The sequence below is a fragment of the Bufo bufo genome, chromosome 2 (genome assembly GCF_905171765.1).
Source record: "Bufo bufo chromosome 2, aBufBuf1.1, whole genome shotgun sequence".
In the NCBI taxonomy this organism is placed as follows: domain Eukaryota; kingdom Metazoa; phylum Chordata; class Amphibia; order Anura; family Bufonidae; genus Bufo; species Bufo bufo.
The window spans coordinates 590,951,835-590,968,159 of record NC_053390.1 but is presented as its reverse complement, the minus strand read 5'-3'; the positions used below and the strand labels follow the sequence as shown (position 1 = coordinate 590,968,159).

General features: G+C 42.7%; 1 protein-coding gene across 2 annotated transcripts in view; it reads right to left on the bottom strand.

Annotated features, from left to right (window-relative positions):
- The window catches only part of PRSS12 (serine protease 12), a 200,405-nt gene that overhangs the window by 147,754 nt on the left and 36,326 nt on the right, over nt 1-16,325 (bottom strand). Inside the window, exon 2 of one of the 2 annotated variants that reach the window (XM_040418279.1) lies at nt 6,945-7,089. The exons of the other annotated variant lie outside the window; for it this stretch is intronic. Within the exon in view, the coding sequence (XP_040274213.1) occupies nt 6,945-7,089 (145 nt within the window). The remainder of the gene's footprint in view (nt 1-6,944; nt 7,090-16,325) is intronic. 2 annotated transcript variants of the gene reach the window in all.

The following is a 16,325-nucleotide window of genomic DNA, read 5'->3' as shown; positions in this document are numbered from 1 at the left end:
TAATACCGAAAATACAAGTATTACATGATAAATACATAAAGTGATGATACGTAAGCAGACAAATATATAAACATGAATACACAGTACAAAAATAAATTTGCATTCTGTAATGATGCAAAACAATTATAAAGTTACATAATAACCAGTGTGTTTATGCATAATAACCGTTGTGTTTATGAGTATAAAGTGCAGGTGTGCTTAAAGTAGAGTGTAGAATATATAAAATGTGGATAGTGGTACAAAATATTGAAAAAAATCAATGATAAATCCAAGAAAAGTGTATAAGTGAGTGAGGGAGAGGGAAAGGAAGCGGGGGACTGGAAAGATAATGATGTGTGATGAATTATTATATGACGCACAGAATGAAAGGACATGGGAAGTGTATGGAATAGGTGAATAATTGTCATGATCACGCTCAAGATAAAGTATATATATACAGTAAGTGAACGTGTAAAAGAAAAGACGGATCATAATAGGGAGGACAAGAAGAGTATGTTATGGCAGAAAAAATATTTTTAAAAGTATATCCGTGGAGCTAAAATAGTGCTCCAACCAAAGTTCGATGACAAGAGGCACAGACTGAAGAGAGGTTCATTTTTCGCGGGCGTGAATAGGTGGAGGGTGTGAAGATGTTAAGTAGGGAAATGTATTTTGGGGTGTATTTTTACATATACCCATGCTGGGTGAGAGAAATATCTCTGTAAATGACAACTTTTCCCATTTTTTTATACAAAGTTGTCAATTTACAGAGATATTTCTCTCACCCAGCATGGGTATATGTAAAAAGACACCCCAAAACACATTGCCCTACTTCTCCTGAGTACGGTGATACCACATGTGTGACACTTTTTTGCAGCCTAGGTGCGCAAAGGGGCCCAAATTCCAATTAGTACTTTAAGGATTTCACAGGGCATTTTTTACGCATTTGGATTCCAAACTACTTCTCATGCTTTAGGGCCCCTAAAATGCCAGGGCAGTATAAATACCCCACAAGTGACCCCATTTTGGAAAGGAGAAACCCCAAGGAATTCCGTGAGGGGCAGGGCGAGTTCCTAGAATATTATTTTTTTTTGGCGCAAGTTAGCTGAAAATGATTTTTTATTTATTTTTTTTCCTTACAAAGTCTCATATTCCACTAACTTGTGACAAAAAATAAAATTTTACATGAACTCGCCATGCCCCTCACGAAATACCTTGGGGTATCTTCTTTCCAAAATGGAGTCACTTGTGGGGTATTTATACTGCCCTGGTATTTTAGGGGCCCTAAAGCGTGAGAAGTAGTTTGGAATCCAAATGCGTAAAAAATGCCCTGTGAAATACTAAAAGTACTCATTGGAATTTGGGCCCCTTTGCGCACCTAGACTGCAAAAAAGTGTCACACATGTGGTATCGCCATTCTCAGGAGAAGTAGGGCAATGTGTTTTGGGGTGTATTTTTACATATACCCATGCTGGGTGAGAGAAATATCTCTGTAAATGACAACTTTTCCCATTTTTTTATACAAAGTTGTCAATTTACAGAGATATTTCTCTCACCCAGCATGGGTATATGTAAAAATACACCCCAAAACACATTGCCCTAATTCTCCTGAGTACGGCGATACTACATGTGTGACACTTTTTTGCAGCCTAGGTGTGCAAAGGGACCCAAATTCCAATGAGTACCTTTTAGGAGGGCATTTTTAGACATTTGGATTCCAGATTTCTTCTCACACTTTAGGGCCCCTAAAATGCCAGGGCAGTACAAATACCCCACACGTGACCCCATTTTGGAAAGAAGACACCCCAAAGTATTCCGTGAGGGGCATGGCGAGTTCATAGAAGATTATTTTTTTTGGCATAAGTTAGCGGAAATTGATATATTTTTTTCTCACCAAGTCTCCCTTTCCACTAACTTGGGACAAAAAGTTTAATCTTTCATGGACTCAGTATGCCCCTCAGCGAATACCTTGGGGTGTCTTATTTCCAAAATGGGGTCATTTGTGGGGTGTTTGTACTGCCCTGGCATTTGAGGGTCTCCACAATCATTACATGTATGGCCAGCATTAGGAGTTTCTGCTATTTTCCTTATATTGAGCATACGGATAATGAGATTTTTTTTTTTCGTTCAGCCTCTGGGCTGAAAGAAAAAATTAACGGCACAGATTTCTTCATTTGCATCAATCAATGTGGATAAAAAAATCTCTGCCAAAAAATGTGCAAAAAAAAAAAGGAGGGTAAAGGCGTCTGCCAGGACATTAGGAGCTCCGCCCAACATCCAAACCCACTCAGCTCGTATGCCCTGGCAAACCCGATTTCTCCATTCACATCAATCGATGTGGATGAATAAATCATTGCCAGAATTTTTTTTATTTTTTATTTTTATACAAAGTGTTTGCCAAAGCATATGAACACCGCCCCACAGCTCATAAGCCTCGGCAAACGTATCTTTTTTACTGCAGAGGAGAAATCTCGTCTTGCAGCGCCGCATACACCGACTTTTGTGTAATCTAACAGCAGCGCAATGCTTCTGTCAGAATGCACATCGGTGCTGCAGCTGGTTGATCGCTTGGTCCTCCTAGAAGGTAAAAAAAAACAGGCCGCAACGCAATAAATTTATTAACATTAACTTTATATAACATTTGAACAGAACATTAACTTTTATAAACTTTATTGAACTTTTGAAACAGAACATTAACTTTTTTGCTTACCTGTGATTTCTTTTTTTTTTTTTTTTTTACCTTTATAGAAAAAACCTCTCCTTCCCCATGGGACAATGTGCAAAGCGCAAAGCGCCCAGAGATGTGGCAAAGTACATTATGCACTTTGTCCCAGTTGAAAGGAGAGGTTTGTGGCAGCTCTGTGTGAAAGTGCCCTAAGTCCCCTGTGTGCCTGTCCTGTGTCACGCAATCCCTATACTAATAGTGTACCTGTGTGTGGTACTTGCGGAAACACTCCCCTATGCATAGGGCAGGCTGGTCAGGACAGTCAGGACAAAAAAAGGTGGTGTCACGCCTTATTCCACCCCTGCTACAGACACGACATCTTTTTCTTGGGGAACGTTGAGTTTGTGGTACCAGGATAGACACTCGGGAAGTGTCTGCCATGTAGTCGGCTTACTACATCAGGGACTTGGGGCACGGACCCTCCTGGATACAGGATTTCCGAAATGATCTCTTCCTGGAATTTTAGGAAGGATCCTGTTCTCCCAGCCTTACTGTAGAGAACAAAACTATTATACATCGCCAATTGAATTAAAAATACAGACACCTTCTTATACCAGCGTCTGGTGCAGCGGGACACTTAAATAGGGAGCCAACATCTGGTCATTGAAGTCCACCCCTCCCATGTGAAGGTTATAGTCGTGGACAGAGAGGGGTTTCACAATGACTCCAGTTGCCCTTTCAATTTGGACAGTCGTGTCTGTGTGAATGGTGGACAGAAGGTAAACGTCCCTCTTGTCCCTCCACTTCACCGCGAGCAGTTCTTGTTCACACAAGGCAGCCCTCTCCCCCCGTGCAAGTCGGGTATTAACGAGCCGTTGGGGGAAGCCCTGGCGACTAGGTCGCGCGGTGCCACAGCATTGAATTCCGACTAGATGTAAGTGCCGAAAGAGCGCCACGCTTGAGTAAAAATTGTCCATGTATAAGCGGTACCCCTTGTGGAGTAAGGGTGACACCAAGTCCCAGACAATCTTGCCACTGCTCCCCAGGTAGTCAGGACATCCGACCGGCTCCAGTTTTGAGTCTTTTCCCTCATAGACCCTAAAACGATATGTATAGCCTGTGGCCCTTTCACAGAGCTTATACAGTGTGACCCCATACCGGGCGCGCTTGCTGGGGATGTACTGTTTGATGCCAAGGCTCCCGGTAAAATGTACTAGGGACGCGTCTATGCAGATGTTCAGATTGGGGGTATACGCATCTGCAAATCTGGATGACAAATGGTCTATGAGGGGCCGAATTTTGTGGAGCAGGTCATAAGCAGGGTGGCCTCTTGGATGACAGGTTTTATTGTCAGCGAAATGCATAAAGCACATGATGACCTCAAAACGTGCTCTGGACATTGCAGCAGAGAACATGGGCATGTAATGTATTGGGTCTTTAGACCAATAGGACTGCAATACATTTTTTTTTGTTAGACCCATGCTGAGGATAAGGCCCCAAAAAAAAAATATTCGAAAACTGATTGGTTTCCACCGGAAATGCTTGGCATAGTAGCTTTCCGGATTGGCGGTTATATAGTCTGTGGCGTAGTGGTTGGTTTCTGCCACAACTAAATCATAGAGATCCGCGGTGAAGAACAGCTCAAAAAACTCGAGGGCTGATCCTAAATGAGCTGTCTCCACACGAACTCTAGACTGGGCGGTGAAAGGGGGCAATACGGGTGCGGCGGAAGCAGGGGAGTGCCAATTAGGATGTGCCAGCACCTCTGTGAGACTAAGGGCTCTACGGGCCTGTGAACGTGGTGGCTGCGACGGGGGAGTTACTGCACGTGCCACCGTACCAGCTGGAACTGCCCTTCTGGTGCTCTCCACTTCACCAGGGAATACGGCAGTGCTGGTAGAAGGTCCAGGATGTGCTGCGCTGCTGGTGTATGCCGCACCATAAAAAAGATCAGCGCTAGCACCACTCTGCTGCAAATGAGGCTCATCATGTGGGGTAGGCAGAACACTGACATGGGATCGGGTACGCCTGACCGTAGCAGGGACCTCAACCTCGTCATCTTCGCTAGCGATTAGAGTGCCACTGCTGTCTACAGGTTCATATTCTGAACCACTGGATTCAGCGGATGAGGCGTCCCCATCGCTTTCATCCATCACGGCCAGAATCCTGTAGGCCTCTTCAGCGGAAAACCCCTTGTTTGACATTTTGGGCTCACTAAATTTAGGGGGTATTCCTCTGAGACTACCCAGGAAAAAGAGCAAACCCACCTGGTAAAAAGGAGTGCTTGCGAAGTAAAGCTGTGATCGCTAATAAAGATCCAAAAAGCTCAAAAGGGATCTTTATAGCGGCGCAGTGATTTTACGGTGTTTTTGCAGTTGGCAGAAAAAAATAATTCTGTCACTGCGGTGGGGCAGACTGAACGCAAGTGTGCACACAAGATCAGGCCCGATCGGGGGCGAACACAACGTTTTTTGTAGAGTCTAAGGTGACCCTAATATACTATATAGTAGTAGTGCGTATTAGCGACAGCGATGATGCTAATCAGCGACTAATCAGTGACTGCGGTGCGGTGGGCTGGGCGCTAACTACCTAGCAAGTAGCTAACTACCTGGCGGTGATGAGGGACCCTTACAGGGGGGTGATCAATGCCAGGGGGGTGATCAGGGAGTCTAATAAGGGTGATCAGGGGTTAATAAGGGGTTAATAAGTGATAGGGGGGGTGTAGTGTATGTGTGGTGATTGGTGCTACTTACAGAGCTGCCTGTGTCCTCTGGTGGTCGATCCAAGCAAAAGGGACTACCAGAGGACCAGGTAGCAGGTATATCAGACGCTATTTTGTAAATAGCGTCTGACATACCTCTTTGATTGGATCTTTTAAAAATCTACAGCCTGCCAGCCAATGATCGCTGAACTTCTGAACTGCGCGATCCTGTGAACCCAGCGCTCCTGATGAGCCTTTCGGCGTTAGTGTGACCTGAGAGAGCCGCCGCACTCACGCCTTTCGGCGTCAGTGTGACGGCAAGTGGTTAAGCACACCTGCACTTTATACTCATAAACACACCGGTCATTATGTATAAACCGGTTATTATGCATAAACACACTGGTTATTATGTAACTTTATAATTGTTTTGCATCATTACAGAATGCAAATTTATTTTTGTACTGTGTATTCATGTTTATATATTTGTCTGCTTACGTATCATCACTTTATGTATTTATCATGTAATACTTGTATTTTCGGTATTATTCATTAATTTGCTCTGTATGGTTGAGATTTAAGGGAAGTGCATATCATTTATGTTACATTTTCTGCGGAGATAGTCATTTTATATAATGAGGTGTATGTTATTGTCCTTCTCCTCTTCTGTGGTGTGTGCGCGCGGTGCTTGGCGCCGCCCGCGGCGCCTCTCGCCTGTGCGTCCTTACGCCGCTATCGTCCGATCATGTGACTTCGTCACGTCATGTGGGAGTGTAGGCGGGAGGTTGGCCGGGAGGTAGCTGGGCGCGGTTTGACTGGAGCCCCGCGAGCCAGCATACGTGCACAGCTGAGGACAAGTATGTACAATCAACATCTGATTTGTGGAGAGAGCCTGTAAATAGATGATTCACAGTGATGGTGTTACCCCCGGACAAAGGCACGCCGAAACGCGCGTTGGGGTAGCGCCATCCTGGGTGATATAGCACACAGTGTTTTTTTGGTGAGTCTCTGCTCTTTTTCACCTATACGGCACTTGATTTAGGATATTTTACATCTAGTTATTACTGAGGTTTGCTCTCACTTCATTTATGTGGCACTTGCAATGCAAACCCTTCTCTAGATTTTTTGCCGTGTAGGTTCTCTTTCTCATCCGTCATTTAGGTTGCATTTTTTTGGGTCATTGGATGGTCACTGTACCGTATATAACCTATTCCATTGATCACCATTTTTTACATTTGACACGTGTGCTATCCCAGGGTGGCGCTCTTTTTCTGCTTCCATTCACTTTTTAACGGCACATTACTTATTGCTTTATATTTTTTAATCATGTTACAATAAAATTATATTTTTACTTTTGGTACTATGAGCTCCGTTCTCTTGTTTTTTCACTTGATATAAATCTAGCAGAGCAATGAATGGGGAGATCTCCGGATCCATGTGAGGTACAGGGCTGGTTCTAGCTTTGTTAGAAATAGATTGTCATGTACTGTATGATGTCTGATTTTCATTATTTACATTAGTCATGGGATAACCCCTTTAAGTCTTGGATGACATATAAACTAAATAACAACAATGAACCAAGTTCCTGTTTGGGAAACTTACCTAAGTTCAAGCTGACGACATATGACTGATGCATCATTATCATCCCACTGGCCGCTGCAGATCGTTCCCCAGGCACCATTCATATAGACTTCTACTATACTTCCCTCTGACTCACTTTTCTGGCTCCCCCGCAGACGCACTGACCCTGTTAATTGTTGAAAATGCATTTAGATGATGTAGTAGAGCTACACAAAAAGGCATCCTGCTGTGTGCGGAGATGTATTTATTCCCCAGATAGTGACACTCTGCTTCAGGGCAAATAGTTTTTTGTTCCACAATTACCTTGAAGGGGAAAGCTATAAATTGTAAGGTCATAAAAAGGATTTTGGAAGGAATGTTAACTGAACATGTACTCAATGGATAACATTGAGCGCATAACCTTAATCTGAGTTTCAACTTTAAAATACAGAATTTATGCAAACTTTCCAGATTTTTTTAGACTGAGAGCATGAAATAGTTTCCTAGGCATCCAATAAAAATCAACTAAAAATTTGCACGTTGATTTTGTGCGTTATCAATTTTGTCCTGAATATATTTCCTGCCATATTAATATAATAGTTGTTGTGTATCACAGGCATGCACATTTTGGATCAATAAGTCATCCAAAAATGCCCTCGGAAATCTGGCAACACTTCATTTAGATATTTTTAAAATGTATTAGGAAATGAATAAAGTTCTAAAACTAGCATCAAAACCCATGATATGAAAGCTTATTGATTAACACTTCTTTTATAGCAGGCTATTGTAGATAGCACAACTTTCTTTTATATCAATACATCAATCAGGAATGCATTCAGGCTGCAGAATAATGTCTCTATGTGTTGATTTTTAAGCAATATATATAATCCCCAACCAGCAGGCATCCTAGCACATGATGTCTTAGTACCTTGAAAAGGAACAGAATGGCATTCTATTAAATTGTCAATGCCTTCCATGTTAGAATCAACTCATTGAACTTGATAGATAACACATAAACCAATTTGTAGACTGTCATAAATATCATCGCATCATAAATAATATGTTTGGGAGCAGGGGCACATTTCGAGTTTTGTACACTTAAACAATAAAACAACAAAGTAAAACTTCCCATCAATCCATATTTTCCTATCAGTTAATCACTCCTCCTCCATTCACCTACCCATATAGTTGGCAGTGTTGTAAAATACCGTACATACATAGCCAAAAGCATGTGGACACAGGAATATCACTCTGTGCGCTGTCCGCATCCGTTGCTCCGTTCCGTGGCCCCGCAAAAAAAATATAACATGTCCTATTCTTGTCCGTTTTGCAGACAAGAATAGGCATGTCTACCATGGGCCGCCCCATTACGTTCCACAAATTGCAGAAGGCACACGACCGGCTTCCGTTTTTTGCAGATCCGCAAAAAAACTGAACGGTCATGTGCATGAGGCCTAATTCTTAGGCCTCTTTCACACGAGCGTGGCGTGTGAGGGCCCGATAAGATGCGGGTGCGTTGCGGTAAAATGCACGATTTTTCCGCGCGAGTGCAAAGCGTTTTAATGCGTTTTGCATGCACGTTAGAAAAATCGCCATGTTTGGTACCCAGACCCAAACCCGGACTTCATCACTGAAGTTCGGGTTTGGGTTAGGTGTTGTGTAGATTTTATTATTTTCCCTCATAAATTAAGGGGTTAAAAAAAAAATATGTTAACTTACCTGCTCCATAGCTGCCGGTCTCTGTTCTATCTTCAGGACCTGGCAAAAGACCTGTGGTGACGTCACCAAGTTCACTTGATCGCGTAGTTGCGGATCTCTGTCTTCTTCTGTAATGTTGAGCTGCCGGCTAAGGACCTGTGGTGACGTCACATCACATGGTCCAATCACATGGTCCCTCACCATGGTGATAAACCATGTGATTGGACCATGTGATGAGTACATCACATGGTCCAATCACATGGTTCATCACCATGGTGAGGGACCATGTGATTGGACCATGTGATGTGATGTCACCACAGGTCCTTAGCCGGCAGCTCAACATTACAGAAGAAGACAGAGATCCGCAACTACGCGATCAAGTGAACTTGGTGAGTTAATTTTTTTATTTTTAACCCCTCCATCACTATTTTACTTTGCATTCTGTATTCAGAATGCTATTATTTTCCCTTATAACCATGTTATAAGGGAAAATAATACAGATCGGGTCCCCAGCCCGATCGTCACCTAGCAACCATGCATGAAAATCGCACCGCATCCGCACTTGCAATTTTCACCCGGCCCCATTCACTTCTATGGTGCCTGCTTTGCATGAAAAATGCAGAATATAGAGCATGCTGCGATTTTCATGCAACGCACAAGTGATGCGTGAAAATCACAGCTCATGTGCACAGCCCCATAGAAATGAATAGGTCCGGATTCAGTGCGGGTGCAATGCGTTCATATCACTCATTGCACCCACGCGGAATACTCGCCCGTGTGAAAGGGGCCTTAGTGTGCCTGTAGTTTTTTGTGTGTTTCCTGATCCTGCCTGTGTTTCAAGTCCTATGGTCATCTGCCAAGTACACTAGAACCATCCCAGCAAGTAGCTGTTTGGTCGCTAAACAGCAACAAAGTCCACAACCCTGTATAAGCGCCAGAATAACGCTCTTGGGGTTCGGCTCAATGTTAAACCGATTACTTGGCACAGTGGTTCCACACTACCACTGATCCGTCTTGATCCATAATCAGTGGATCCATAACAGTAACACTTCTGTGGATGCTACAGACAATGCCCAGTGACTTCATATATAACTAACGTCATAGGATCTCAATAGCAGGGGAAAACACTTCAGTTTTGTCCCCATTTATTGTCAATGGGGACAAAACTGAAGGTAACGGAGTGCACCAGAATTCCGTTCTGTTTCATTGCGTTCCCATGACGCACACAAAAGCGCTGCAAGCTGTGTTTCTGAGTGCGTCCTGGGATGAGGAGCAAGACGGATCTGTCATGACTCAAAATGTATTCAATGGGGACCGATCAGTTTTCTCTGACACAAAAGAAAACGGATCTGTCCCCTATTGACTTACAATGGTTTTAGAGATGGATCCGCCATGGCTATTTTAGAGATAATACAACAGGATCCGTTCAGAACGAATGCAGACGGTTGTATTATCATGATGGAAGCGTTTTTGCCGATCGATGATGGATCCAGATGTGGCCAAAATGTACACCAATGCCTCATTCAACATCCAGCATGGAGGCAGGGCAGAGTGCTGGTTGCTGAGTGCTATTGCATTTGTGTTTTTTTCTTTGAATATGTATTTCCTATGTGCCATAGCGATGTGCACCTGCATATAGGGTTGTGCTGACTGAATCCCCCAAATTTTTACAGATGTGAAAGTAGCCTTATAATCTACAAGAAAATAAGGGTGCCACAAGAGGTAAAAGTGCTTCATTCGTACTATCATCCTGCCAAAATGTATTTAAAATTCGGGAAGTCATACAAAATTTTATAAGACAGTCAACCAGGATACCCCCTTAGTTTTGAACATGACTTTAGGGCAGAAGTCAGCAACCTCCAACTCTCCAGCTGGGGTGAACAACTACTAATCTCCCGGCATACTTTTTTCATTTCTGTGGAAGTTCTGAGAATAACCAAGAAAGTGTGCATGCCGAAAGGTGTAGTTTCACAACATCTGGGGTGCCAGAGGTTTATTTTGGCCATAGGGTTATTGTCATAATGAAACAGGGGAGGTACTTCCTCAAACTGCAGCTACAATCTTAGATGCACACAGGTCTCTAGAATGTCAATTGACCACTCCGGTGAAAATTTAAAAATCAGCCATCATACTGTATTTATATGTATTCCCTGTTTTTACATTGTTCAGGCTTTCTGCTCCCTTTTATTTCCTGTTAATTTTTGCATCAGGCAGCACGAACCCTATGTGCCTCCCTGCACCTTGCCACAAAGCACTGAGGGAAGGGGGCCCAAGCTGAACTCTTGCACCAGGGCCCATGAGCCCTTAGCTACAAACGCCCTTGGTCAGCTGTATAGCAATTACCTCTCTGTACATACATGTGAGAGGGCAGGTGCACAAAACTGAGCCTCTCCTACAGAGGTGAAAAGTAAACTGACACCATGTGTCAAGGAGACTGATGGCAATATTACATCTTAACTTTATCCAAGCCTCATCGTCCCTGGTGTCCTAGTCATCATTGTAACATTTTGTGGAAAGGAGGGGCGCTATGGATTCGGGCAAGTATGCTTTATTTACCAACTCCAAATTCCTTACTGTAGAGAATGCATTTCTACTTATCTTGAGTCTAACGACAATGTGATATACAAAACTCGATCATCTAAATAACATATCCCTTGTTCTCAGACTAGTTTGTAGTTTCTTCGTCGAAACCCAATCCAAGAAGCTGCTGGGGACAGGCAGGATAGGAACTTAGTATTAATAAGTGAATATTGCCACTGGGGAATGAATATTTTATACCAGGGGTACTCATCTAGTTTTATAATGGTTTGCTTACATGGGTCTTATGTCAAGATTTATCATTTTAGTGGGAAAATCAGACCACTAAATTAATTAAGATCAGACTTCAAAATGAATTAAGACCCCAGACCAGTATACTAATTCAGACTGCAGATCACACTGAGACCCAAAACCAGACCCAGAAAATGAATTTGGGGAGTTTTGCCCAGAATCTGCATAGGACACTTCAACACAGGTTTGGTGAGTGCATTTGGCCCTTGACCCCTGATAAAGCCATGCACATGCAAAACATGTCGGGGAAGGGGGGGGGGGGGGATGCAGAATACACACTGCTTTTAAGTGCTGGCTAAGCATCTGTCCTCAGTGTGAATGGACTGCAGCCGTTCCAGCACCCTATCTGGAATTACACTATAAACACAACGCTCAATGTTAGGAGGAGCAGTGGGTGCTTAACTAGCTCCTCAGTGGACTCTTATGAGCCTATACAGATAGGCAGTTTTTGGTACATTAAACATCGGTGGAGTAATGTGAGGAGCCCATAGTCAGGCAGAGAGATCTCCGACATATATATGCTGGCTGCTCAATTTGAGGTGGAGCGGCGGCATTATTAAATATAATCCCTTCAGAGTCCACTATAGACAGGCAGCCCTTCTCTATTATAGTTCCAGTGTTACCCCGAGAGGTTAACTCTACATCTCTGCTGTTTGCTTGATGTGACAAAGATCTATGATAGTTATACAGCTCCTTATAGGGGAAATGATAATATCTCATCATTATAACATCAGCGGGGGTCCAAGTCCTGGCACCCCCATCGATCAGCTGTTTCAGGGAGCGGCTCAACTAAGTTCTGGTAAGCGATGCATGCTCCCGGAAGCTTTCCAAGGACAGCATCGTACATCTATAGTGGCAGTGCTTGGTGCTGCAGCTCAGCCCCATTGAATTGAATGGTCTAATGACCTATCCTAATGTTAGGTACTGATCTGCAGAAGCCTCCTTGACGCTGGTAGATGGGCACGACACATGTTTGATCAAAAATGTGCGCGAACAGCTTCCATTTTTTATGTATACTAGGTATTGTACCACTTTAATCCAGAATAATCCCTAATCCTTAGTTCTATTGTTTGCATGTGTAATGGTGTGCTGCCATACGTTTTTGTTTGCTGTCTGCTTGCTAGCTTGATGTGCACCTGTGACTATGGATAAGCTGGTCTAAATTTTCTTGCAGTATCCTGAGGATAAGTCATAAATATCTCTTCCAGGATAACCCCCTCTGAGGTCAATGTAGGTCTATACCTTGCACAGACAGCAAGATACTTTGTGTCCTTAACAACATTGTCACTCAAGCGGAACTTAGTGCTCTCCTTCTTGTGTTAACCATTTTAACACTCCAAGGTTTCCGTTGAGTAGCTAATGTTCCCGTTGAAGGTGAGAACATATTAGATATCCTGGTACTAAATAGCTTTAGTATATTACACTACAATTAAAGATTATATTTTAGTAACTACTAGATATCAGCCTGTCGCTTAGAGGTCATTCATTGATATCTCTTATGTGTTGGAGATATACACTGCCTGTTTGGTTTAATAAAACCGCTATTGCTAGTTGGTGGTATTGGTGATAACTATCTAACAAATACACTGCCTACTGTCTAAATAATACAGATAACAATACAGAGACAACAACACCCTATCATATGCTTTAGCAGTTTTAAAGTGCACTGGGTGTGTGAGGAATATGCCCATTCCCCAGTTCAATGAAGATTATCAGACATCACGGCACCGGCGGTTCATAAGGAATTATGAATCGCCCATCCATCACAGGCATAAACCAGATACATATTTGGGTCCCTGTGGCAACGATGAACAGGCCTGTGGTCATAGATATCATACATATCTCCCCACAGAAACCAAATAATGATACCATGCTTGGACTCTACTGGTAGCCAGAACCCAGGCGGACCCATTGGTCCCAGAACAATCTCCCTGTGACCTTCTGGTTTGGAGCTATGAACCCTAAAGGGTTTTGTGGGTCATTTGCTGTCAGCCCAGAAGAGGGGGAGTGGACCCCTCCCAGAGGCCGGGAGGGGAGGGGCCGGCTACAGGTTAAAAGGCTTGTGCCAGCAGGCAGGCGTGTCTTTCTCTGATGGGAGGTCACATCGTGCTATGTGTTTAGAGGGACCTGCAACCAGCTGACATAACTGCTTCCCATGTGACCACAGCTAAGACCTCATCACAGTCCAAAGGACTTCTATACCTGGTAAACTGACTTTGGTTCTGCTTAACCCTGTTTGTACCACGCCATCTGTATTTACAACCTCAGACCACTGTATATATTCTTTGTGTGTATAGTGTTAGTTCTAATGAGCCCTTAAGGCGATTAAATATAATTTAATCTTGTGCTGTCTTGTATCTCGATCACGAATCCCCACGTCCGTGTTTCGGCCTAGTAATATGCTACCACGGGTTGGTTTCTTACCCTATATAATCCCGTTAGCGGGGGCAGTCTTCCCGGGCTGATAACGTGCTGTTTCACTGGGGCAGTGAAAAGGTTCTCTCAGCTTGTTGCCTCACTGTGCCCGTGTGGACAGGAGGAGTCTGTAAAAACTGTACCAAGACTGACCTTACCCGCTCCTCCAGGAGGGCGTAACGTCACACATTGGTAACCAGTGACCATACCGGGTCTCGTGACGTCAAGCGGGCACGAGGTGTGGTATTAGTCACAGGGTGTGTCCTCTCCTCCTCTATATACACTTTTTCTTCACCATTTTTATCTATTTTTCTTGATAATAATTTCTTAATCAGTTCTCTAATAAAAGTAAAGTTTTACCAGTGTGTAAAATTTACCAGTGTGATAAACGGGATTAATCTTGCCACTTTGGCATTCGTGTTCATGCATCTTATGCATCTCCAATCAGATTGGTGGGTGGATCGGAGTGTAGAATAATAATAAGCTTTGCACTAGAGCAATGCTGACATCCATAGTCTTAGGACAGCATCATTTGTGGAGATGCATGGTTTTATACAATTTTATTCTAGCCTTTATGTCTTTGCACTGGAGCAGAAGGGAGAGTTGTCAGCATGGCTGAGAGCAACAAGGAACCCCTAGGTGAGTCTTGCCTGTTTGCCTCTATTACCTGTTGTCTCAGTCTTTGGCCTTCCTCATATGCTCAGTGTCACCATGCAGAAGCCCACTGAGAAAGCTACGAGATGAGAGAACAAGCAGACAAGAAGAATGAAGGATACAATAGTTAGTGGTGTATTGGCTATGGTGAACCATAGGTGCAGTGCAATTCCCACTACAAAGTGTGCACTTTTGCACTAGGCTTATCGGCAGAACAGATTGTGGCAGGTGGTAATCCCTCTGAATCACAACAACACCAATAGGACAGGCTGTGAACACTATTGTCACTTTGGAGCAGCCTGATTTTGTGTTTGAGATCCTTGACCTGGTTCAAAGGCCGCACTATTTGGTTGTGTCACAAACTGTGTTTTATTGTCATCTGTGTTTTATTGGAAAACTCCTCCTACCATATCCCAGATGAGTTGTTTTTTACTTCTAGACAGTTGCCCAAAAGAGCACTGAGTCCACTAGGGCACACCTAGGAAGTACAAATAAGTCTATGCTCAGTTGTACTAATTAGTGTTGATCGAATCGAGCTTCAGATCATCGATCCAAAGTCGATTCAGTCAGACACTTTGATTTTAATGCTGTCTCCGTACAGCATTAAAATCAATTGGCTCTGTGGAGCCAAAATTTGTTTCACCCGAAGTTGCACAAGACTTCAGTGAATTAATTCGGTATTCATTTCTGCATCTTTAAAAACATTTAAAATTAGGAATCCGAAGTCGGATTTGGTACTGGCTGGTACCTCAGTCACAAACCCAACTTCAGATTCCTAATTGTAAAAGTTTTTAAAGATGCAGAAATAAATACCGAATTCACCAAAGTCTCGCGCGACTTCAGGTGAAATGAAGTTTGGCTCCACAGAGTCAATACATCCTAAAGGTGTATTGAGACAGCATTTAAAGTCGAAGTGTTTGACCTAATGGACTTCGGATCGATTCGCTCAAGACTAGTGCTTATCATCAACAATTAGTATGCCTAAAATAGCAAATCATCCTATTTAGAAAAACAATGTCCATAGAATTTTACCCATATAAAAAGTTTTAAAAGTATACTAACCCTCATTCATGATATATCTATAATTCTATATAGGCATGAGGCTACTAGCTGCTTAGATGCAAGTTACTTCAATCATTATTCTTAAGTTGGGGAAGCAGGCTACTGGAAATGGCTATGTGATATCTATACATATGTTCACTTCTTTTCTCCCTTAGGATAAAAATTTTATATTACCTTCAGTAACAACCAACATGATTATTTCCTATGGGTGCAACTTGAAGCGGTGGCAGCGAAATATCTCAGATTCATGTTACAGTACACATGCAAGCTTAACACAGACATGTAAAGCGAGCAAAATCTCACAAAAAGTATTTTACCTTCACTGGTTATTTATTACATTTATTTATGGAGAGTACATATAAATCAAGTTCCATAATATGTTACAATTAGCATATTACATAGTGTGTAATACAATGATTTCTATTATATATGATATTCAGTTACATCACTGTGCAATGTGTCACATAATACAAACAAGTCAGTTAATAATTTATAATATGGTAGATTATGTATTGTGGGAGCCAGAAACATAGTAAAAATGTCATATCCATTCCCAGAGCCTATGACCAAGTCTATCAATCACTGTTGCTACTATGCCAACTGTATGGCAGATTAGAAGCTTAATTTTTCAACTTGGCACTAGATGAAAAACATGAACAATTTGTACAGTCTATAAATTGTAAAGGATACAAGATTCATTCCAAGGATCATTTGCTAGAAACCGATAGACCTCATCATCAAACGAAATGTCAATAAATACACAAT